The following is a 24317-nucleotide window of genomic DNA, read 5'->3' as shown; positions in this document are numbered from 1 at the left end:
CGGGGGCAGACTTCACAGTGAGCCATCACTGTGCCAGCCAATCAGAGGCTACCACAGCGACTGATCACTGTGATAGCCATCAGCATTGTTACAATGTGGAGGCAGGGCGCTGGGCTGAAACCTGCTCAGGAGGCGGCTCCATGACACCGTGCCCGCACAGGATGTGTGTCTTCCTGGTTAAATGATGTTCAGTATTATGGAGGACATCTTGTGGTAGAGAAGAGGTACTGCGGGGGATGGGCAGCACTGGAGAAACAAGGTAAATATTGCAGCCTTTTTAATATTCACAGCAAACTCCCCCAGCCATCCATGTCTCCATGCTTTATTTTGCTGAGAAATCACTTCCAAAAACACCCCTAGCATTTCTGGCCTTGACCATCTTGAGTAAGGGCAGAGGATCCATGTAGCATTTACTTCCTGTAATCCATCTGCCCTTAGCTCAGCCATGCAGGCAGAAGGAGCATGCTTATCTGAGAAAACCCCTCCTGGAATGTATGACATAATTTGCCTAGGCCAGAAACCAGGAAATAACTGAAGAAATGTAAAAAAAAATTAAAAAAAGCATAGGGATTAAAAATAGTCAGTTGAGAGAGTGACGTTCTGTTTTAAAGTAGAATGGAGCAGCTATGGGTCTTCAGGACTATGGACGCCAAATGCTGGACTCGGGAGCACGCCTGCAAGGAAAAATGTCCAGATTGCGCCCAAAGTTTCAATATTTTGTATGGCCACCATTATTTTCCAGCACTGCCTTAACCCTCTTGGACATGCTCTACATAAAGATGACCTAGGCTATAAGAAGATTGCCAAGACCCTGAAACTGATCTGCAGCACGGTGGCCAAGACCATCCAGCGGTATTACAGGAGGGGTTCCCCTCAGAACAGGCCTCGCCATGGTCGTCCAAAGAAATTGAGGTCACGTGCTCAGCGTCATATCCAGAGGTTGGAGCCAAGGGATGTTGAGTTGTTTTTAGGGGACAGCAAATGTACACTGTTATACAAGCGGTACACTCACTACACAACATTGTAGATACAAAGGGGCAGATCCATGTACCTTTGCGCCGGGCGCAGCGTATCTAAGATACACTACGCCGCCGTAACCTATTTATTTTATTTCGAATCCTCAAAGAATTCGTGCCGTAAGTTACGGCGGCGTAGTGTATCTCTGGCGGCGTAAGGGCGCGGAATTCAAATGGATGTAATGGGGGCGTGTTTTATGTAAATACGTCGCGACCCGACGTAAACAACTTTTTTTTTTTTAACTGCGCATGCGCCGTCCGTGGGGGTATCCCAGTGCGCATGCTCGAAAATTAAACCGGAACCAGCAAATGCTTACGACGGTGACGTCATTCGACGCAAATTCCTATTCGCGAATTACTTACGCAAACAAATTCAAAATTGTACGCGGGAACGACGGCCATACTTAACATTGAGTACGCCTCAGAATAGCAGCTTTAACTATACGCCGGAAAAAGCCGAACGCAAACGACATAAAAACAATGCACCGGCCGGACGTACGTTCGTGGATCGTCGTAACTAGGTAATTTGCATACTCGATGCGGAATTCGACGGAAACGCCAGTACAGTAAAACCTTGGATTGAGAGCATTTTGCAAGACAAGCAAAATGTTTTAATAAATTTTGCCTTGATATACAAGCGATGTCTTGATATACGAGTAGCGTCATGTCCCAACTGAGTATAAAAAAGGAGAGAGGAGCCTCTAAGTGTAGTAATATGGTTCCATTTAACCTCCCTGGCGGTATGATTCTTTCAGAAAAAACATGCTGAAAGCGGTACCATTATTTGCAAGGAAATTTGGCGTTTTATATTGTAGGTCTGTAATTTTTAGAAATAACTCACTTAAATCTGACCAAACAAGAGTCTAGTAGGCATCCCGGGTATGACATTTTTTTAAAAACAAAATTATAAATTATAATATAATAAATAATTATAAATAATTATAACAAATAATAATATAATTATAATAAAAATTATTCAATAATGTAATCAAATTAAAATCACTGAAATTTGCTCAGTTGCAGAATTGTCGCTGTCATTATTTTTTTTTTTTTATGACGAATTTCCCCACAAATCGCTATCGCACAATTCTGCAAGTGATTATAATTTATTATCGCTGTTTTTTAGCTGATCTAAAACCATTTTTGACATGAAGGGACACTTTTGGTTGCTATGGACAATCTACAGTTTGCAGGGAGAAAGAAACGTTTTTATTATATAAAAGTACATGCATGACACAGGACAGACCACTAGGGACAAGGGGGGTGTGTATTTTTTACATACAGTACTGTAATCTATAAGATTACAGTATACTGTATGTAAGGTGTTTGTTTACGTTTTTGAATTTGGCGCCGTTCTCCGTCCCCGTGCGTCGTAACGTCGCAGGGAACGGAGATCGGCGTCACACGGAGGCACTATGTGAATCGAGTGAGGTCCCGCTCGCTCACACAGCGCGGTGGCATCGCTGGATCCAGGGACAAGGTAAGTAAAAAGTGCCTGTGGATTCAGCGAGGCGAGCCGAGACTGACTCGGGGTTACCGATCGTAGCAGGAAAATCTAACCCCGAGTCAGTCTCGGGAACACCGCCAGGCAGGTTAATGAAGGTACAACATTTAGCAACACTTCTTCTTTTTTTTACCCTGTAAAAAAACGCTTTGATATACAAGTACTTTGGATTACAAGCATGTTTCTGGAACAAAACACCAAGGTCTTATTGTAGTTTTGTAAGGAGTCGGCTTTGTAGCTTATCAGAAGATAATAAAAAATAAAATAAAATCTTGGTGAGACATCTAGTGGAGGAAATGCAGCATTACATGTTTGTTTGTTTTTTCAAAATATTGGTATTTCAAAATAAGTAACAAAACAAGTAAGCAATTAAGCATTGTAACATTCAGATGACAATTTGACAAATAAATGACAACATTGTATAAAGAATATGGAATACAATTGAGACATAAGAGTAAAGATCAACAGATCAGTGTGAGAATACGCTATCAAATATCAAACAATATACATCAAAGAGGGAAATATAATCCAGGAATCTCCAACAGAAAGTAAAAATCACAAACCAAGGGAAGAGGGGGGAAGAGGATTAAGAGAGAAGTACATGTTTTAGCACATATGGTAAACAAAAACCTGGACTCTGCTGCCCTCTGCTGGAATCTTTGCAGCGGTGCACGTCACTGCCAGGCAAGTGACTTGCAATTGTTTATTGTACAACATATATAACTCTGACCTATACTACAGAGAACACTGAGCTAGTCACATCAGATTCTGCACACCTTCCAACATTTTGAGATGGGAATGAGGGACGCCTACTAACAAACGTATGTAGGCATAGGACACGCCCCTGCCGCACCCCCTTAAAGAAGAATTAACAAAAAAAAGTTTAATTAAATCCACAAGTGTTGTTTTTTTTTTGTTTTTTTTTACCATTACTATGTTATAGTGGCTTTTAAATTTACAAATGCAACAATTTTAGAATTTGGATGAAAGGTTTAGCGCTGGGAAACACTTTTTGAAAGATCAAAGGTGCATTTTATATACATCTATGTCAGGCATATCCAAAGTCCGGCCCGCGGGCCAATTTCAGCCCCCCTGGTGATTTAATACAGCCCCCTGGGGATTTGGATATATATATATATATATATCGTTTGTGGCTCCCAGGGCCACAATCAATATATACCGTATTTATCGGCGCTGCCTCGGAGGGGACAGGAAGGGGGCGGGACGAGCGCCGTCAGATTACATGAAGAGAATCTCCTGTTTAGCGGCATCTGTAATAGGAAGTCCCGTCTCCTGGGATGCCATTGGATGACTTTTCTGTCTCTCATAGGAGGCGGGACTTTGAATTAAAGAGGCCACAGATTAAACAAGAGATTCTCCCGATTGTAATCTATCGGCACTTGTCCCGCCCCCCTCCCTGTCCCCGAGGCTGTAGATGGGCATCGATCAGGTTGTACTTATGGTAATAATAAGGCTGCATTCATGGCAATGGTGAGGCTGCATTCATGGCAATGGTGAGGCTGCATTCATGGCACATGTGAGGCTGCATTCATGGCACATTGAGAGGTTAGTGATCGAAGGTCCTCCTAAATATACGGCACCTCATCCCTGGTTAGATTGATAGAGGGATTGAGAGGGTAGGGGATTATCGCGGTGCCATAATTGGCACCGCGATAATCCCCTACCCTCTTAATCCCTCTATTCATTCATGGCACATGTGAGGCTGCATTCATGGCAATGGTGAGGCTGCATTCATGGCAATGGTAAGCCTGTGTGTGTTATACGCAGATAAATACGGTATATCCAAATAACATGCCCAAGCTCATCCTTAGTCCTGAGCAGCGCTCTGGGATTCGTTGGGGGCCACAGAAGATATATATCCAAATAATACGCCCAAGCTCATCTCTTCACCACACACAGCCACAAAGGCAAGAGAATTATTGTTGGGCCGTGTATTAGTTGCTCGGACAAACACACTTAGACCAAATTTTAATGGTTCAAAGAAGGCAAAATAGTCGGCCCTCACGCATGTTCACTTCATCAAATCTGACCCTCGTTGGAAAAAGTTTGGACACCCCCTGATCTATGTAGATCAGACCAAAATGAGGGACACATGATGTGGAAAGAGGGACAAATCGGGGACAGTCCCTCAAAATCAGGGACAGTTGGGAGCTATGCAGAGAACACCAAGCCAGTCACATCAGATTCTGTACCAGAGGAGCTTACACTCTAATGTCCCCCCACAGTCACACTATTATTATTATACATTTATATACTGTAGCTCTGACATATACCGCAGTGCTGTACAGAGAACACTGGGCCAGTCACATCAGTCTCAGCACCGGAAGAGCTTACACTCTAATGTCCCCCCACAGTCATACTATTATTATTCATAGCACCCAACTGTCCCTGATTTGGAGCAATGTCCCTCTGTCCCTCATTCTCCTCATTTGTCCCTCATGTCGGTCTGATCTATATAGATGTATATAAAATGCACTTTTTATCTATCAAAAAGTGTTTCTGGTTATTCAATTTCTGCATTTGTAAATTCCAAACACCAATATAAAGGAATAGTAGTGGTTAAAAAAAAAAAAAACATTTGTGGGTTTAACTAATCTTGTTTTATTTTTTTTGTACAATTCTCATTTAACCACTTGCCGCCCAGCCGCCGTTGTTATACAAAAAGTACAAAATTTGGGCCCGGATTCTCAGAGGACTTACGACAACGCAGCGCCATGTACGCCGTCGTAAGTCTGAATCCGAGCCGTCGTATCTATGCGTCTGATTCTTAGAATCAGTTACGCATAGATATCCATTATATCCGACAGGCGTAAGTCTCTTACGCCGTCGGATCTTAACTGCATTATTTTTTTTGACCGCTAGGTGGCGCTTCCGTTGAATTCCGCGTCGAGTATGCAAATTAGCTAGATACGCGAATCCCCGAACTTACGCACGGCCGACGCAGTAAAGTTACGACGTTTACGTTAGGCGTTTCCCGGCGTAAAGTTGCCCCTGCTATATGAGGCGCAGCCAATGTTAAGTATGGCCGTCGTTCCCGCGTCAAAATTTTAAAAAGTTACGTCGTTTGCGTAAATCGTCCGTGAATGGGGCTGGACGTCATTTACGTTCACGTCAAAACCAATGACGTCCTTGCGACGTCAGTTGGAGCAATGCACACTGGGATATTTTACGGATGGCGCATGCGCAGTTCGTTGGGCTCGGGGACACGCTTAATTTAAATGATACACGCCTCCTACCCGCTGAATTTGAATTCCGCTGGGTGATTTGCGCTACGCCGCCGCAACTTACAGAACAAGTGCTTTGAGAATACAGCACTTGCCCGTGTAAGTTGCGGAGGCGTAATGTAAATCAGATACGTTAAGCCCGCACAATTTTGCGCGGCTGTACGTGAATCTGCCCCATTGTGTTTTTTTTTTTCAAAATTTATAGTGCAAATAATAAAAACCGGAGAGGTGATCAAATACCAGCAAAGGAAAGCTCTATTTGTGGGGGAAAAAAAGGACGTCAATTTTGTTTGGGTGCTGCGTCGCACGACCGCGCAATTGTCAGTTGAAGCGACGCAGTGCCGAATCGCGAAGAAATGGCCCGGTCATTAAGCAGCCAATTCTTCCGGGGCTGAAGTGGTTAAGGGGGCGTGGCAAGGGGTGTGTCCTATGCCTGCATACTTTTGCTGATAGGCGTCCCTCATTACCGTCTAAAAAAGTTGGGAGTTACTGTATGTTGTTATACATTTATATAGCTCTGACATACAATAATAACACTAATGATATGAAATGGAAACTCATAGGATGTGCATACCTCCCAACTTTCTGAGATGGGAATGAGGGACGCCTATCAGCAAAAGTATGCAGGCATAGGACACACCCCTTGCCACGCCCCCTTAAAGGAGAATTGTACAAAAAAATAAGATTGGTTAAACCCACAAGTGCTTTTTTTTACCACTATTATTTCTTTATATTGGCTTTTGGAATTTACAAATGCAGCAATTTAGAAATCAGATTAAAGTTTAGTGCTGGGGAACACTTTTTGATAGATAAAAAGTGCATTTTATAAACATCTATATGGATCAGACCAAAATGAGGGACAAATGAGGAGAATGAGGGACATTGCTCCAAATCAGGGACAGTCCCTCGAAATCAGGGACAGTTGGGAGGTATGGGATGTGTGTTCGGCTCCAACAGGCTGACCAGGCCCCAGCACAGACTATACAAGGGAATTTCTAGACCGGAAGTCAGCTGTGTGTTGAACAATACCTTCCCCCAATACAGAATCTGAATCTATTACACAGATCTCCACTGATATAACAACACCAGCCCGTCGCTTATAGACGGGTGGCCCAGTTATTGGATTTTGAATTCCTCAGCCAGCCAGATTCCCTTTTCCCGGACACTTGCCCTCATCAAACATGGCGCGGCCCATTGCCTCGGCATTCCCAGGGTTTCCCTCCCTCCCTGTGTGCACGCGCTGACTCCGCCCCGTCCCTGTGACAGCCAGGCTAGGGGCGTGACGTCACCGAGAGGCGGGCTCCGGAGCACAGCGAGCGCAAGATGGCGGCCACCACGGGCTCGAGTGAGTTGTGAGAGGGGAAGGCGGGGAGGGAGAAGCGGCGGAGGGTGGGTGAGAGGCCGGGGGAGATGAGGAGGAGAGGGCGGGAGCCCGGGGAGGAGGGAAGGAGACCGGCTGAGGGGGCACCGGGCCTGGCCGGCCTCATTATGCCCTGTCACCCACCCTCCTCCTTCCGGGAGACATGGGGGAGCTGTCACTGGAGGGCCCCCAGGGGCCACACCTCTCCCTAACTACTTAATGCCCTGAGCCTGAATACTGCCCCCGGGGGCCACACCTCATAAAAGGCTGAGAGGGAGGAGATCACCTGGGGGCCCCACCTAGACCTTCTTCACAGGGCCACCTCATTCGGGGTGTGCTGTCTTGAGGGTCCCATAAAGGGCCCCTATTATACAGAGCGCACCATACCCAGCTTCTCATTTGGTACCAGGGGCCCCTAAGGGCCACACTTGAGCCCTTTGTACAGGCCACCCCTCATTCAGTCATTCTTGAGTCTGGGGGCCCCCCCACAAAGTGTCCTTATTACACATAATGCATATTTGGTACCAGGGGCCCCTAAGGGCCACACTTGAGCCCTTTGTACAGCCCCCCCCCTCATTCAGTCATTCTTGAGGCTGGGCCCCCCTCCACAAAGTGTCCTTATTACACATAATGTATATTTGGTACCAGGGGCCCCTAAGGGCCACACTTGAGCCCTTTGTACAGCCCCCCCCTCATTCAGTCATTCTTGAGGCTGGGCCCCCCCCCCCACAAAGTGTCCTTATTACACATAATGTATATTTGGTACCAGGGGCCCCTAAGGGCCACACTTGAGCCCTTTGTATACAGACCCCCCCCCCCCCCCTCATTCAGTCATTCTTGAGGCTGGGCCCCCCCTCCACAAAGTGTCCTTATTACACATAATGTATATTTGGTACCAGGGGCCCCTAGGGGCCACACTTGAGCACTTTCTACGGGCCCCCTCAGTCATTATTGAGGCTGTGCTGAGTTTGGAGGGGGCCCCCACAAAGGCACACCCCCACAGTGTGTTGTCCGGAGGTTTATATGAAGCTCCTGCATTGGCCCTAAGGGCCCCCATGTGACGATCTAGCCTATAAGGAGCTGGTTTTAGTTCATTATACATTACAGGGGCCACACTTGGACCTTTTTTTTGTCTTCAATCCTGGTTTGAGGGTCCCACGTGTCCTGGGGCCCCTGTAATACTTAATGCACCATAACCAGCTCCTCATAAATTAGATTGGCACTTAAGGGGACCCCCAGGGGCCACTCTGTGACCCTCCTCACAGGTCCATTGCCTCCAGTTCTGGTCTGAGAATGCGATGTGTTGAGGGGGGCAGCAAAGTACCTATTGTAATACATGAAATGGTATAACCCATGTGTCATGAGGTACGGGGCCACATCTAGGCTTTCTTCAGACTTCACTTCTAGTCTAGGGGTGGGTTGTGGTTCGGGTAGTCCTGTAATAATTGGCATAAGGTGACCATCTCGTTGGGTCAGTTGGCACTTCAGGCCACATGCCTTTGACCCAGGGGTCCGGTGAGGTGACTGCCCCAACCAAGGATCCTGCTGTGGGTCCCTTTGGACTTCTTGCCCAGACTAAGGGTCCCCCCCCCAGGCGACTGTCTGGACTATGGGTCCCTTAGGGGAACTGAGGGTCGCCCTCTTGAGGTGGCCGGGCCCCCCCGAAGCGAGGGTCGCTCTCTTGTGGTGGCCGGGCCCCCCCGAAGCGAGGGTCGCTCTCTTGTGGTGGCCGGGCCCCCCCGAAGCGAGGGTCGCTCTCTTGTGGTGGCCGGGCCCCCCCGAAGCGAGGGTCGCTCTCTTGTGGTGGCCGGGCCCCCCCGAAGCGAGGGTCGGCCTCTTGAGGTGTCCGGGCCCCCTGAAGCGAGGGTCGGCCTCTTGTGGTGGCCGGGGCCCCTCCGAAGCGAGGGTCGGCCTCTTGAGGTGTCCGGGGCCCCCCGAAGCGAGGGTCGGCCTCTTGAGGTGTCCGGGGCCCCCCGAAGTGAGGGTCGGCCTCTTGAGGTGTCCGGGGCCCCCCGAAAAGCGAGGGTCGGCCTCTTGAGGTGTCCGGGCCCCCTGAAGCGAGGGTCGGCCTCTTGTGGTGGCCGGGGCCCCTCCGAAGCGAGGGTCGGCCTCTTGAGGTGTCCGGGGCCCCCCGAAGCGAGGGTCGCCCTCTTGAGGTGGCGGGGCCCCCCCGAAGCGAGGGTCGCCCTCTTGAGGTGGCGGGGCCCCCCCGAAGCGAGGGTCGGCCTCTTGAGGTGGCGGGGCCCCCCCGAAGCGAGGGTCGGCCTCTTGAGGTGTCCGGGGCCCCCCGAAGCGAGGGTCGCCCTCTTGAGGTGGCGGGGCCCCCCCGAAGCGAGGGTCGCCCTCTTGAGGTGGCGGGGCCCCCCCGAAGCGAGGGTCGCCCTCTTGAGGTGGCGGGGCCCCCCCGAAGCGAGGGTCGCCCTCTTGAGGTGTCCGGGGGGCCCCCCCGAAGCGAGGGTCGGCCTCTTGAGGTGGCCGGACTGTGGTTGCCTCTGGGGCTTCTGCGGCGGCCAGACTCTGTTTCCCTTTTTGGGCTCCTGCCTGGACCTAGAGTCCCACTGTGGCCCCTTCCCAACTGTGGGACTGCGTTGGGTGGCTTTTCCAGTGCCGTCTCACCACAAGACCAGATAAAATGCTGCGCCTCCGATGTGCGTTCCGGTGGTGTGCGCTGATAAAAAAAATGACCGCAGCGCCATGCAAGACAATCCTCCGCCTCAGACTGCGCCGCAGCAAATAGAACTGAATGACATTGTTAATGCGTGACTTTTTAATAAAGTTGTTTCAAAGGAAACAAAAAAAGTTTTAGCTTCTGATACAAATGTTACCAGTTCAGGTGTCGTCGTCCCCGTACATCCCCCTTAGGACAATTGTTACACCTCTGCTATGGGCCTGTTTATTTCAACAGTTACTTTGTCATTAGGTGACCGATACTTTTATCTTGGAAACATAATTTCATTTTTATGTAGACAAAAAAAAAAAAATTACAAAACTTAGACAATTCTTCTCCTCCTGTGATCAGTGTTGGAGCTCATTATCGTATATGGAATCCCTCGCCGCTCCCCTGAGAAGCCATCTGTGTCTGACGGGCGTCTGGGAAGTTATATGGCGCCTCCTCACCACCCGATTGAACCCACAAAAGCCCCCCGCACCACGGCACCCATATCCATCGCATACCGTTGTTGCTCATCCCCATTCACATGAATGGGTCTTGTTCAGCAGCTGTGCTGACCACCGCTTTGTGACGGGGTTATGTTTTTGTTGCTGCTTGTGTGCAACCCCATCCAGCTGACTTTGCAGCTTTTGGAGGGGCGGGGGGTGGTAAAACCACAACTCAACCGCCTGTTTTTACAAAGTAAACCAGTTCTAAATGTAAAAATATTATATATTGTTACTGTAGATAAAATGTCGAAATGTTTTTTTTCTATTTGTCCTGTTAACAATCACAGATCTGGTACAAAGCATTGCGGGGGGGGTATTTACAAGTTGAACGTTTTTAGTTTTGCAACACTGAAAAAAATAAACACACTAAAAAAGGTAACAAATAACATATAAAAGAAATATTAGGTAGTGTAACATATGACAAAATATAAGGTTACGTATTAAAACATAAAAAGAAAAGTAACCCAATATAACAAATATATATATATATATATATATATATATATATATATATATATATATATATATATATATATATATATAGAAACATATATAAAAAAAATATTAAGTAACATAAAAAGAGTAAATGTATCATATAAAAATAATACACTATATTATACACACAATTTAAAGTGGAGTTCCACCCATAAATATAACATTACATCAGTAGTTTTAAAAAAATGTCATTAGTCCTTTAAGAATTTTTTTTTTTTTTTAGATGCCTTCAAAGTGTTGTTGCTAGGCAGAATAGTTAATCTTCCCACTTCCTGCACCTAGGTGCTTAAACTTCCTAACCTACACCGCAAAGACTCCTGGGAATGTAGTGGGTGTAACTTTCCAGGAGTCTGTGCACTCCCCAGTCTCAAAGAATCATGTGACTTGGACAGCACAGGTGCTGAAACCTGATCTGACACTGCTTGTGCAGCACTGAGCATGTGCGAGATTTGCAAGGCTGAAATCCAGGAAGTCATACAGTCTGGCTTCATGATGCCCACACTTAAGATGGCCCCAGTCAATTTCTATTTTATAAAGGGTCTAAATGCTGTAACAACCTAACAAAACGGACCTTAGTTTACAGACTAACTTTACTAGAATACATTAAGCTTGTGTATTACAGGGGTATTTATATTTAAAAAGTGAAATTGTGGCCGGAACTCCGCTTTAACATTACAATATATATATAAAACTGTGTGTGCGCGCGCGGCGGTTTTTAACTATTTCTCGGCCGCTAGCGGGGGGTAAAACGGCCCCGGTAGCGGCCGAATAGAGCTGCAAAATTTACTCTGTACTGTATATATACATATACAGACCAAAAGTTTGGACACACCTTCTCCATCAAAGAGTTTTCTTTATTTTCATGACTATGAAAATTGTAGATTCACACTGAAGGCATCAAAACTATGAAGTAACACATGTGGAATTATACATAACAAAAAAGTGTGAAACAACTGAAAATATATTTCATATTCTAGGCTCTTCAAAGTAGCCACCTTTTGCTTTGATTCCTGCTTGGCACACTCTTGGCATTCTCTTGATGAGCTTCAAGAGGTAGTCACCTGGCGCATCACCCCATCACTCTCCTTCTTGGTCATATAGCCCTTACACAGCCTGGAGGTGTGTTTGGGGTCATTGTCCTGTTGAAAAATAAATGATGGTCCAACTAAACGCAAACCGGATGGACTAGCATGCCGCTGCAAGATGCTGTGGTAGCCATGCTGGTTCAGTATGCCTTTAATTTTGATTAAATCCCCAACAGTGTCACCAGCAAAGCACCCCCACACCATCACACCTCCTCCTCCATGCTTCACGGTGGGAACCAGGCATGTAGAGTCCATCCATTCACCTTTTCTGCGTCGCACAAAGACACGGGGGTTGGAACCAAAGATCTCAAGTTTGGACTCATCAGACCAAAGCACAGATTTCCACTGGTCTAATGTCCATCCCTTGTGTTCTTTATCCCAAACAAGTCTCTTCTGCTTGTTGCCTTTCTTTAGCAGCGGTTTCCTAGCAGATATTCTACCATGAAGGCCTGATTCACACAGTCTCCTCTTACCAGTTCTAGAGATGTGTCTGCTGCAAAAGGTGGAAGAACCTAGAATATGAAATATATTTTCAGTTGTTTCACACTTTTTTGTTATGTATAATTCCACATGTGTTCATTCATAGTTTTCATGCCTTCAGTGTGAATCTACAATTTTCATAGCCATGAAAATAAAGAAAACTCTTTGAATGAGAAGGTGTGTCCAAACTTTTGGTCTGTATATGTATATTTGTGGGGGTTATAAGTAATTTTCTAGCAAAAAAATATGGATTTAAACTCGAAAACAAAGAGTGCCTGAAAAAGTCTGGTCAGCAAGCGGTGAACAGGAAGTAAAACAATTGATAGTTTCATCTGTCTATCTCGGGATCTCCCTTTTTTTTTTTTTTTTTTTTTTTTTTTTTTTTCTTCTCGTGATTGCTTCGCTGTAGATATTGTGTTGTGTGTGTGTGTTTTTGTTTTTGTTTTTTTATATTTCTTTTTTGTTTTTTTAGTATTTTGAGTTCTTTTGACCTGCTTATGTTTTTGGTGTCCCCTCTTGGCGTTTGACTTCCACACTGTGTGGCCGAGGACATTACGCAGCGTAGTCGCGGTGGCCATAGCTCTGTTGGGAAGTAAGACTGAGGCAGGGATTGTCTATTTATCACGATGATTAGCTCTTTATATGTGAGAGATAGCAGGCTGAGTCAGGATGCTGGGCGGTGTGCAGCACAGACAATTAATATTTATTTATAGGTGACTCTAGATATCAAAAATGTCTTTGAGGTGATCTCATGGATCATGAATAATTGTGTATAGAATAATATTGGTTTCTTGTCCTACAGCAGACCCAGCCTTTTTGCCTTATTTAGGGCTCATTTAGTCCTCAGAAAAGTCATCGACAGTGGATCCGACAGGCGATGAAAAGGCTTTACACCAGAACGCCTCCAGCACCACGGTTGGGCCTCATTCACTTGAATAGGTCACATTCAGCAGACAGTACTGCCTGCTGAACAGAACAGCGGGGATTAGTTGTGCCTGAATGCTTCGTGTATGCCCCCACCCTTTTCAGCTTAGGGGAGGCTTTGAAAACGAGGCTCAACTGCATTTTTACTGCCCCCGCCACCCAACAAGGCCTTTGTTTTCGGATAGAGTAGGGAAAGCTTAGAACCTCTGTTGGGTTTCAGTTGCCACCTGGGTCTCTATTGTGGATTGTCATTCCCCCTCATTCCCCATCATTAAAGTGGAGGTTCACCCAAAAAATCAATTTTTAACATTAGATTGAGGCTAATTTACGGGAAGCAGAATCGGGTGTTTTGTTTAAAATCAATGCCGTACTTACCGTTTTAGAGATAGATGTTCTCCGCCACTTCCGGGTATGGGCTGCGGGACTGGGCGTTCCTATTTGATTGACAGCATTCCGACCATCGCATACAGCGCGTCACCAGTTTCCGAAAGTAGCCGAACGTCGGTGCGCAGGCGCCGTATAGAGCCGCACCGACGTTCGGCAACTCGTGACGCGCTGTATGCGACCGTCGGAAGCCTGTCAGTCAAATAGGAACGCCCATTCCCGAAGACCATACCCGGAAGCAGCGGAGAACATCTATCTCTAAAACGGTAAGTACTGCATTGGTTTAAAAAAAAACACCCGATTCTGCCTCCAGTAATTGGCCTCAATCTAATGTTAAAACATTTTTTTCGGGTGAACCCCCGCTTTAAAAGAGAAGTATGTTTTTTTATAAATTTGTTTATTGGCCATTCGTACTTACCTAGGTGGCTGTAGCATCGCTCCGACGCTGCATCCGTTTCCCGCCACCTCCTCACTGAGAACCGAGCCACCCAACACGGCTGATGGCTCGGTCCTCTCACCTCCCCGAGAGGAGAGCTGCTGCCTGTCAATCAGCAGCTCTCCTGCTCTGCTCCTCCACGCTCATTGGAGCTCTGAACTGTGGAGAGTGGCCGTCTCAGCTGCTCACTGATAGGCTGAGACTTCCATCAGTCCAGGCACCAGGGTGGATCCAGACTTCCAAAGTCGGGATGACACGGTGCCTGGACTGATCTTGGTGACGTCAGCAAACAGCGGACTTCAGACCGCTCTCTGCTGAAAACAGGTCACAGGAGTGCAAAACAAATTGCACTTCTGTGACCCAGAGGAGAAGACCAGCCGAATGAGCTCAGGCTGGACTTCTCCTTTAAACGGGACTGAAGTCTTGGGTACACAGCACAGGCTGTGACCCTGGGGCATACACGGACGCCGCGCCATCATAAAGCGCTTTACTTGACGGTCTTTGTCAAATAGGACATGCCATCTATCTGAACTATTATTGGATACCTTGTGCATATTACTTCTATGCGATTACTTGCCCCAGCTTCAAGTCCCCTGTTGGACTCTCCAGGGGTTTTTCGTTATTCTGATTTGCACCCTTTCCATGCATTTCTCTGTGTCTGGTTTTGATTATCTAATCTCCGACGTCGTAAAATTGTCATCATAGATGCACCAAGCTTGGACTATTGATGACCACTTTGTGGTACCATTAAAAGAGATTCATAAATAATCCCACAATAATTGTGTATACTCCTTATATGTTCGGAGTCCTCTTGGATGGATGCACCTACCGCGATGCATCAGATTATGAAACAATATCTACATATTAGCAAAAAATCCTGTTTTTCTCGTCCTGAAGAAGCCCCACGGCAAAACGCGTAGGCGACTTCAAAGGATTTATTCACTACCCATGTATTTCTAATCCAGATGGTTTTATTGTGACTGTATTTATTCACTCTTTATTATACCATTGCTATTGTGTAAAATATTTTTTCATTTTTGTAATAAATAATATAATTTTATATACTTCCGCTTGCCTCAAAGTCCGACCTTTGCTCATTCCTTGGATTGTTTTTTTTTTCTGAAGTCTGCAATACTTCAACGGTTCGATGCATAGCATACTAGCTCATTATGTAATACTCACTTGGTATCGGTGCCTGACACAGCACCGGCCAGCGACATGTCGTCCCGGGTATCGATTAGAAAGTAATGGAAACGCTCGATTCAAGCGACTAGTGCGACAACGAGCGTTTGCTACGGGCGTTTCGTCGCTTTAATCAATAGAACTTTTCCCCCAGGCAGAAGATTAAAAAAAATCTACCAACATAGCAACAGGTGATGAAAAGATGATTCATTTTTCCTATTGGCTAAAATAAAAAATGTCGAAGTACAAAAATGTCGGACGACGCTGTATGCAAACGCGCAAATAAGCATGAATACGGGCGACAAAACGCTGGGAAAAAACGACCGACGATCAGGTGTGAATGCAGCCATAAGGACACTCCCGCGATGTCCGCACCCCAAGCCGCAAATTCTGTAGATCGCCACAATCATTGTGTGGCGATCTTACCTGGTTTTGACAGGTATCCGCTATCCCCCCCTCCCCAAAAAAAGTGCCAAATGTGACAGTGGGGGGGGGGGGGGGTGCGAAGAAGCAGAGCTTCCACTTTTGGGTGGAGTGCCGCTTTAAGAACATTCTTTCTCCTCTCTCTCTCTCTCTCTTTCTCGCCTCTCTCTGATCTCTCTCTATCTCTCTCTCTCTGATCTCCAGACTCTGTAAAAGGCTCATTTAGTGGCGGATGATTTGCGGCGACGCTCTCCTCGCCTTCACTGGTTTGTCTGTGGAGGATTTCCCAGAGATGTAACGTGCCACAAGACATAAACACTCTGCTGTTTATTGTACGATGATCTGTGGAATGTTGTGCCTGGTGGTCCCTCTGGAACTCTCAAACATTGTCCTGGTGTGTCCTGCCCCCCCCCCCCCCCCCCCCCCCCGCCACACCACAAGGTTCCGGAACACCCTGGGAGTGGAGATTGCTTGCACTGCAGTTTCCACCGTGTCTTCTGCCGTCATCTGACCCTTGGGCAGTGTACATGTTCCTCCTGTAGATAAGTCATTTTAAAGACTAAGCCGTTATTCAGCCAGTCAGTTTGAAGGGGGAAGTTATTTGCCTGTAGCTATGTGTTGGCGATTTGATTGGCTGAACATTGCTTCCCGCCACAAAGCAGCACTGTAAGAATGCAATGCACCTCAACATATGAGAACACACAGTTCTGGGAAAATCCTATCCTCATATTGATTTACTTACCTGAACCCAGTCTTTCCAGCGACGGGAACGAGCACACCAGCTCCAGCCGCTGTCTCGGGTCCTCATTGGATAGATTGATAGCAGCGGGAGCCAATGATGGGGGAGCAGGGGGGCGTGGGGCGAGTCCTGCCTTCTGTGCCAATGGACAAAGCAGCGGGACACGGGAGCGTGCCCACACGAGTACCCCCAGGGAAAGCAAAATTAAATTAATAACTACTGCAGTAGGGAATAGACACAAAAAATACACTCGGCATCTTTCCACATAGCTGTTCTGTTTATTCAACGAAATTTAAGTATTTTACGTAGGTATTAATATTACAATTGTACTTTTATAGTAATGAATGAGTGACTTGTATAGCGCTACACATGCGAACTGAATCACCTCTAGGCGCTTTTTGCAGCCAGTGTCTTCCTGGCTGGTGCGCTCATTTATCCCGTAGAATCTCGACGCGCTTGGGACACACAGTCGTACACACATATATACTGGGCCGATTTGGACAGGATCCAATTAACCTACCAGCATGTCTTTGGATTGTGGGAGGAAACCGGAGTACCCAGAGGAAACCCACGCAGACACAGGGAGAACATGCAAACTCCAGGCAGATGGTGTCATGGTCGGGATTCGAACCAGTGACCCTTTTGCTGCTAGGTGAAAGTGCTGACCACTACACCACTGTGCTGCCCTAACAAGGGGCGTAACATAGAACTGCTAAATTCTAATCAGGACTGCAGAGGCAAGGGTTTCTGCTCCTCTTCTCTAGTGCCTCGACGGAGAATCGCTTTTCCTGGGGGTACTCGTGCGGGCACGCTCCCGTGTCCTGCTGCTTCGTCCATTGGCACAGACGGCAGGACTCGCCCCACGCCCCCCTGCTCCTCCATCATTGGCTCCTGCTGCTATCAATCTATCCAATGAGGACCCGAGACAGCGGCTGGAGCTGGTGTGCTCGTTCCCGTCGCTGGAAAGACTGGGTTCAGGTAAGTAAAGGGAGGGGCAGCTGCAGTACAGGAGGTTTTTCACCTCAATGCAGTAGGGTGAAATACCCTAAAGGTTTACCACCCCTTTAATGCATAGAAAGTATTAAGGTGATTAAACCTTCTTTCTTTACAACTCTTTTAAAGTGTAGCTCTGGGCAATAGTAAAATATATAAAAATCCATATGCAGTACGTCTCTGCATAACCTACACATTTCCCAGTGTTTTCTGATGGTCTACTAAAACTCTAGGGAGCTCCTGACTTCCTGTTTGAGGTGACAACGCTGCTTCTGCTGCACTGAAATCTCAAGAAGTGTTGGCAGCCCTGCTCAGTTCTCTGTTGGACTATGCAGCTCACCCCCCCTCCCCTCTCTTTATTGATAACAAAAGCAGGGTGTTGTTTTGTAGTCGGGACAGCTCAGCCTAGGCCCTCTGTTCAAATGAGGGTGCAATGATAACCAGCTAGTTAGTTGGAGAATCTTTGTAGAGCCTGTTTGTCCTGTGTCTGTCTTGTTTCACTTCCCCATTCTTTATCTACGGACCTCTGAGTGACGTCTCTGCCATTTTCTCCTGCTTGGTTGGCAGCTATCATTTCTCTTTTTTTTTTTCATTTCATGTCTGAATGCGTCTTTGCTGACATCTGTCACCTTGCCGTGTTTTATATTTACAGTGTGGAATCTCTTACACTAAATATCGGCAGCATTGACTGGCTGAATCTGAACCACCCACATCATACCTCCTTGGGTTCTTCAGAGAAGAGCAACACTTCCTGTGTGTGTGGGGGGGGTTCAGATGAAGTTCAGGGAGTCCAATGGTAGAAGTTTCTGTGAATGTTTTTCCCAGATCATTTTCTAGGACACCGGTGTCAAACAAGGCTCGTGGGCCGAATCCGGCCCTCCAGGCCATTTCATGTGGCCCTCGCACCTCTCCTGCAGCTGCTGGTCCTCCTCAAGACCCTAAGAGCTGGTTCACACAGGGGCGACCTGTCAGGCGACTCAGCCGCCTGACAAGTCGCGGTCCGCAGTAGTCAATGGAACCGTTCTAATAGGAGCGACTCAAGTCGCTCCGACTTAGAAATAGGTTCCTGTACGACTTTGGGGGCGATTCGGGGCGACTTGCATTGACTTCAATACAGAAGTCATTTTGCAAGTTGCCTCTCAAGTCGCCTTGAGATCGCCTTGCCGAGTCGCCCCCCAAAGTCGTGCCGCCTGTGTGTGAACCGGCTCTTACTTTCTGCTGTTAATGGGGTTGTAAAGGTAAAAAAATAAATCCTTAAATAGCTTCCTTTACAGTCATTGTGGGGCCACATCAGCGTTATGATGGCCCTCAAAAGGGCCGGTTTTATCTGTAAGATCAGATGTCCAGCACATCCCCTCCCCTTACATTAGATGTTATGAGCCACCTCACCATCAGAAGTTGAGTCCCCCACTCTCCCTTACATCACAGTGCACCCCTCTTTCCTTATGCTGCTGCTGGGAAGAAGCTGGATGCATCTGATGGGGGGGTATTGCAGGGATGGCAGAGCAGGGATGGCTGGATCTGTGACTGCAATAGTCACACATCCAGCCCACAGCACTGCTGACACCCGCTCTCTCCTCTTACACTGTACCGATCGGTACAGAGAGAGGGAAGAAATCCTCAAATGACGCCGGTTTGTTTACATGTGATCGCTCCGTCATTGGACGGAGCGATCACGTGGTAAACAGCCGCTAACAGCGGCAATTTACCGCGATCCGTGATGCGCCGGGTCCCCTGGATCCAGCGGTCACGGACATACCGTGTGCGCGCCCGATTCTGGGAGGACGTCCATGGAGTTAAGGAACCGCCTTGTAGACGTATTTTGTCTATGAGGCGGTGATAAACTGGTTAAATGCCACCAAAAGAAGGCACTATTTGTGTAACGAAATTGTATAAAAAATTTAGTTTGGGTACAGTGTTGCATGACTGCGCAATTGTCATTCAAAGTGTGACAGCGCTGAAAGCTGAAAATTAGGTGGGGTGAAAGTGCCCGGTATTGAAGGGGTTAATAAAAATCTGGACTGGAATCGGGGGGGAAAGGCTGTTTTCTCTTCTGCTTTGCTCATTCGTATTAAATTCTGCTCTTGTCGGTTTTAAGGAAGCCTCTCTGACTGGCCCCTCTTTGTTCTGTCCAGGCATCAAAGTCCCTCGTAATTTTCGACTGTTGGAAGAACTTGAGGAAGGACAGAAAGGAGTTGGTGACGGCACAGTCAGCTGGGGTCTGGTGGACGATGAAGACATGACACTCACCAAATGGACTGGTATGATCATCGGACCTCCTAGAGTGAGTAGGATCGCCTTTTGGTCTAAATGTTTCTTTGTTGTTTGTGTCCACGAGTAATGACATTTTAGGGTACAGCTGAACTCCAGGCCAACAGCTAAATGCTCAGATCAAATCTAATATGGAGGCGTTTTTCTCTGCTTCAGTTATTTATTTATTACAGGTACTTGTGTAGCGCCATCAATTTACGCAACACTTTACATCAGTCCCTGACCTCAAGGAGCTTACAATCTAAGGTCCCTAACTCACATTCATACATACTGCAAAGCGCCTTGAGGCGATTCAAATCATATTTGTAGCGCTATACAAGTTACTCACTCACATACTAGGGACAATTGGCCTACCAGCTTGTCTTTGGTGTGTAGATGATTTTTTTTATTTTTATTTTTTTAAATTGTCGCTCTTTTTTTTTTGTTTTATATTGCAAAAACTAAAAGAAATCTCAGAGATGATCAAATACCACCAAAAGAAAGCTTTACTTGTGGGGGGGGGAGGGAAATTTTATTGCGATTTTGGTAAAAAAAAAAACACATGTAGAAGAATACATATCGGCCTCAACTGAAGCAAAAATGTAAACAAAAAAAATGTAGATATTTATTATAGCAAAAAGTAAAAAAAATGTAGTGTTTTTTTTTTTTTTTTTTTCAAACTTGTCACTCTCTTCTTTTGTTTATAACGCAAGAAATAAAAACAGCAGAGGTGATCAAATGCCACCAAATGAAATCTCCTATTTGTGGGGAAAAAATTATAAAAATGTTATTTGGCTACAGAGTTGCCATTGTCATTCAAAGTGTTACAGCGCTGAAAACTAAAAATTGGCCTGGGCAGGAAGGGGGTGAAAATGCCCTGTTTTGAAGTGGTTAATCGACTAAAACATCTGTGTTTCTCTTTCAGACAATTTATGAAAACAGAATATACAGCCTCAAAATAGAGTGTGGACCTAAATACCCAGAATCCCCTCCGTATATTAGATTTGTAACAAAAATTAATATGAACGGGGTGAATAATTCTAATGGAGTGGTAAGTGTGTCATCTTTTATTTATATTTTCAATTTTTCCCATTTATGAACTGAAACTTTTGGAATTTTCCTCATTACTGTAGAGGGCTCTTTGCTCAGAAATGTGTTTTCTAATCAACAAGCCTGAGATGGATTGCTTATAGATAATTTTACATTTTATTTTTTATTTTTTTTATTATGAAGTCTCGTACCTTTTAATTTCTGAAAGAGTAGTAATGATATTTAATTTTACATACATATATCACACAGTGTATATATGTATACAACCATTCTTTTTTTTTTTATATATTTTTTTTTTAAATGTGTGTGTGTGTGTGTGTGTGTGTGTGTGTGTATGTATATATATATATATATATATATATATATATATATATATATATATATATATATATATATATATATATATATAATTTTTTTTTTGTGTGTGTATATAGATAGAGTATATATAAATATATAGATACATAGACACATTACATACATATATAGTGTGTTTATATATAATCTATCACATTGGACCAACACCACAGTCAGTGATGATTTGGGGAGTCGCGTTATCTGCTGGTGTTGGCCCACTGTGTTTTATAAAGTCCAAAGTCAGCGCAGCCCTCCATCAGGAAATTCTAGAGCTCTTCATGCTTCCCTCTGCTGACCAGCTTTATGGAGATGCTGATTTCATATTCCAGCAGGAAATATATATAATTTCTGATAGGAAATCCTTTTTTTTTTTTTTTTTTTTGTGTTATTTTTTTTATTTTCTCCCCCCTCCAGGTGGACCCAAGATCCATATCCGCTTTAGCAAAATGGCAAAATTCCTATTGCATCAAAGTTATTCTGCAAGAAATGCGACGTCTTATGATGTCCAAAGAAAATATGAAACTTCCTCAGCCACCCGAAGGACAATGTTACAGCAATTAAAAAAAAAAAAACGAAAAAAAAAATTAAACAACAAAACAAAAAAATCAAAAACAGCAAAAATGGAAAAAAAAAAATGTTCATGCCCAATTTAAGAGGAAAAAAAAATGAATTTAAGCTGTCTTCATTTTCTGCGGTAGTCAGTTTTCTAGACACATCCTGTAGACCTCAGACTTACTGGAAAGGAAGTTCCGAGATAAAAAGTCAGTTTTGTTTTTTTTGTTTTTTTTTTTTTTATCTTGAGACGCTGTAAATTATACTAATTTTATTTTATTTTTGTTTTTTCCCATTTTTCAGAAAGAAACAAAAATATGAATTTGTGCTATAACCATTAATCATGTCTACATAGTTGAAGTTCTGGTGTCGAGAAAAAAAAAAATCTATTTAAATTTATTACTGTTTAAGAGACGTGTGGCACATTTTATTTGACTGTGAAAACATGTATCACACAATCACATTGCTGCAGTTATTTTTCTTTTTATTTCTTCCTTCCCTGATTTTACTTTTCCTGGCTTTACACTTCTAAGTTCTGAGCTTGCGGTCTGACAAAGCTTTTTTTTTTTTTTTTTTTTTTTTTTTTCCCCTTCCAACCCCCCCTCTCGTTTTATTTTACTTCCTCTATTTTTTTTTGTGTCCCAGTTTTCAAACTGGGTTTCATGGACTACTAATGGGAAAGCGTGCTAACTTGAGTCACCCACCCCCTTCCCCTGCCCTTGCCCTCACCCTTTCCTTCCTTTTTTTGTGTCGTCTTTAATAAATGCTGGATATGGCAGATTGGCTTGTTTGGTTTTTGTTGAATAATGTAGGATGGGCCCTCTCTGTACAGTGGTGTGGTATTGGTGTGTTGTGGTTCTATTAACCACTAAAGGACCGCCCTATAGCAGATATACTGCTAGTAGTGGCATTACAGGACGATGTGCACAGCGTCCCTGTCACTTGGCGCAAGGCTCCACCCACTCCATCTGCTCCTCCAGCTCAGACATAGATGCTGAAGTCTACATGTGTTATTCCTGGCACCTTTGGATTATGGAAATATGGACCTATATTGTTGCCCTGACGCAACATATACTATACTTGCAAGTCTGTTTAAAGATCACCACACACATTATAATCTGAGTGTACGATTACCTTAGGATCTACAAAACCTATGTAGTGCAAAGGCCTGCTATGCCACGCTCACTGGATAATATTGCCCCTTGTTTTACCGAGTGAGTCAATAAAGCGCCCTTGGCATCCATTCCTGGTTGGGAGCAGCTCTGCTCCTAATGCAATGCTCTCCATCTATCCCTCTGTTGGTAAGGAGCTTAACTGCCTTTGCGGTATCCCCGAGCGTGACTCGGGGTGGTTTTTCCATGCTAGGATCGGTATCCCCGAGTCACGCTCGGGGTAGATGTGCAGAGCGTGCAGCGGCGCGGCTTACCCCGCAGCATCCACAGACAAAGTTACTTACCTTGTCCATGGATCCTGCGATGCATCCCCGCTTTGTGAGCGAGCGGGTCCTCGCTCGATTCACAGTGTCCCCGTGTGCCGCCGATCTCCGTTCCCTGCGACGTTACGACGCACGGGGGCGGAGAACAGCGCCAAGTTCAAAAAAGTAAACACATTACGTACAGTACACTGTAATCTTATAGATTACAGTACTGTATGTATAAAATACACCCCCCCCCCCTTGTCCCTAGTGGTCTGCCCAGTGCCCTACATGTACTTTTATATAATAAAAACTGTTCTTTCTGCCTGCAAACTGTATATTGTCCATAGCAACCAAAAGTGTCCCTTTATGTCAAAAGTGGTTTTAGAGCAGCTAGAAAACAGCGATAATAAATTATAATCACTTGCAGAATTGTGCGATAGCGATTTGTGGAGAAATTCGTCATCAAACAATAAAAGTAATGACAGCGACAATTCTGCAACTGAGCAAATTTCAGTGATTTTGAGTTGATTACATTATTGAATAATTTTTATTATATTATTTGTTATTTCTTATATTATAATTTATAATTTTGTTTTTAAAACAAATTCATACCCGGGATGCCTACTAGACTCTTGTTGTTCAGATTTAAATGAGTTACTCCTAAGAATTGCAGGCCTACAGTATAAAACGCCAAATTTCCTTGCAAAATAATTGTACCGCTTTTGGTACGTAATTCCAGACAGAATCATACCGCCAGGGAGGTTAATGATATTTCCCACAAGTGGCATACATTAACTGGTTCCCAACCGGCTCACGCAGATATACTGCGGCAGAATGGCTCTCCTGTGTGAAATCCCATTTTATATGGCTTTGCCCACGAGAGCCACCAGAGGGTGCGCGAGCGTCACTCTCCCCCCCCCCCCCCCGCACGGCAGGGAACCCAATGTGCGTGGCCGGCGGGCGCGATCGCCACCAGGCACGTGGGACCACAGGGGTTTGTATGTGTAAATCCCTGTGCGGTCTGAGGAGAGGACGACAGATTGTGTCTTTCTACAAAGAAGAAAACACGATCTGTCATCTCCTATAGTCAGTCCCCATCCCCCCCACAGTTAGAACACAGTTAACGCCTTGATCGCCCCCCCCCCCCCCTAGTGTTAACCCCTTCCCTTGACATTTATACAGTAATCTGTGCATATTTATGGCACTGATCGCTCTGTCAATGGTCCCAAAAATGTGTATGACCTGTCTGCCGCAATACTGCAAAAAAAA

At 45.4% G+C, this 24317-nt stretch overlaps 1 protein-coding gene across 2 annotated transcripts; it reads left to right on the top strand.

Moving 5' to 3' along the window:
- The first annotated feature begins 7002 nt into the window (after positions 1–7002).
- On the top strand, positions 7003–22409 carry UBE2V1 (ubiquitin conjugating enzyme E2 V1). Of its 2 annotated transcripts, XR_005744517.1 has the most exons (5): positions 7003–7110; positions 19561–19709; positions 20601–20726; positions 21494–21840; positions 21935–22409. XR_005744517.1 is itself a non-coding variant. In XM_040331167.1 (4 exons), exons 1-4 carry the CDS (start codon positions 7089–7091, stop codon positions 21638–21640), a joined length of 444 nt encoding a protein of 147 aa, XP_040187101.1. In that variant the 5' UTR covers positions 7003–7088; the 3' UTR covers positions 21641–22409. The 2 variants fall into 2 exon arrangements, 1 of the variants encoding a protein (XP_040187101.1); XM_040331167.1 differs by having other exon boundaries at positions 21494–22409.
- The last annotated feature ends 1908 nt before the right edge of the window (positions 22410–24317 follow it).

The sequence above is a fragment of the Rana temporaria genome, chromosome 12 (genome assembly GCF_905171775.1).
Source record: "Rana temporaria chromosome 12, aRanTem1.1, whole genome shotgun sequence".
In the NCBI taxonomy this organism is placed as follows: Eukaryota; Metazoa; Chordata; class Amphibia; order Anura; family Ranidae; genus Rana; species Rana temporaria.
This window is presented reverse-complemented; position numbering and strand designations above follow the sequence as displayed.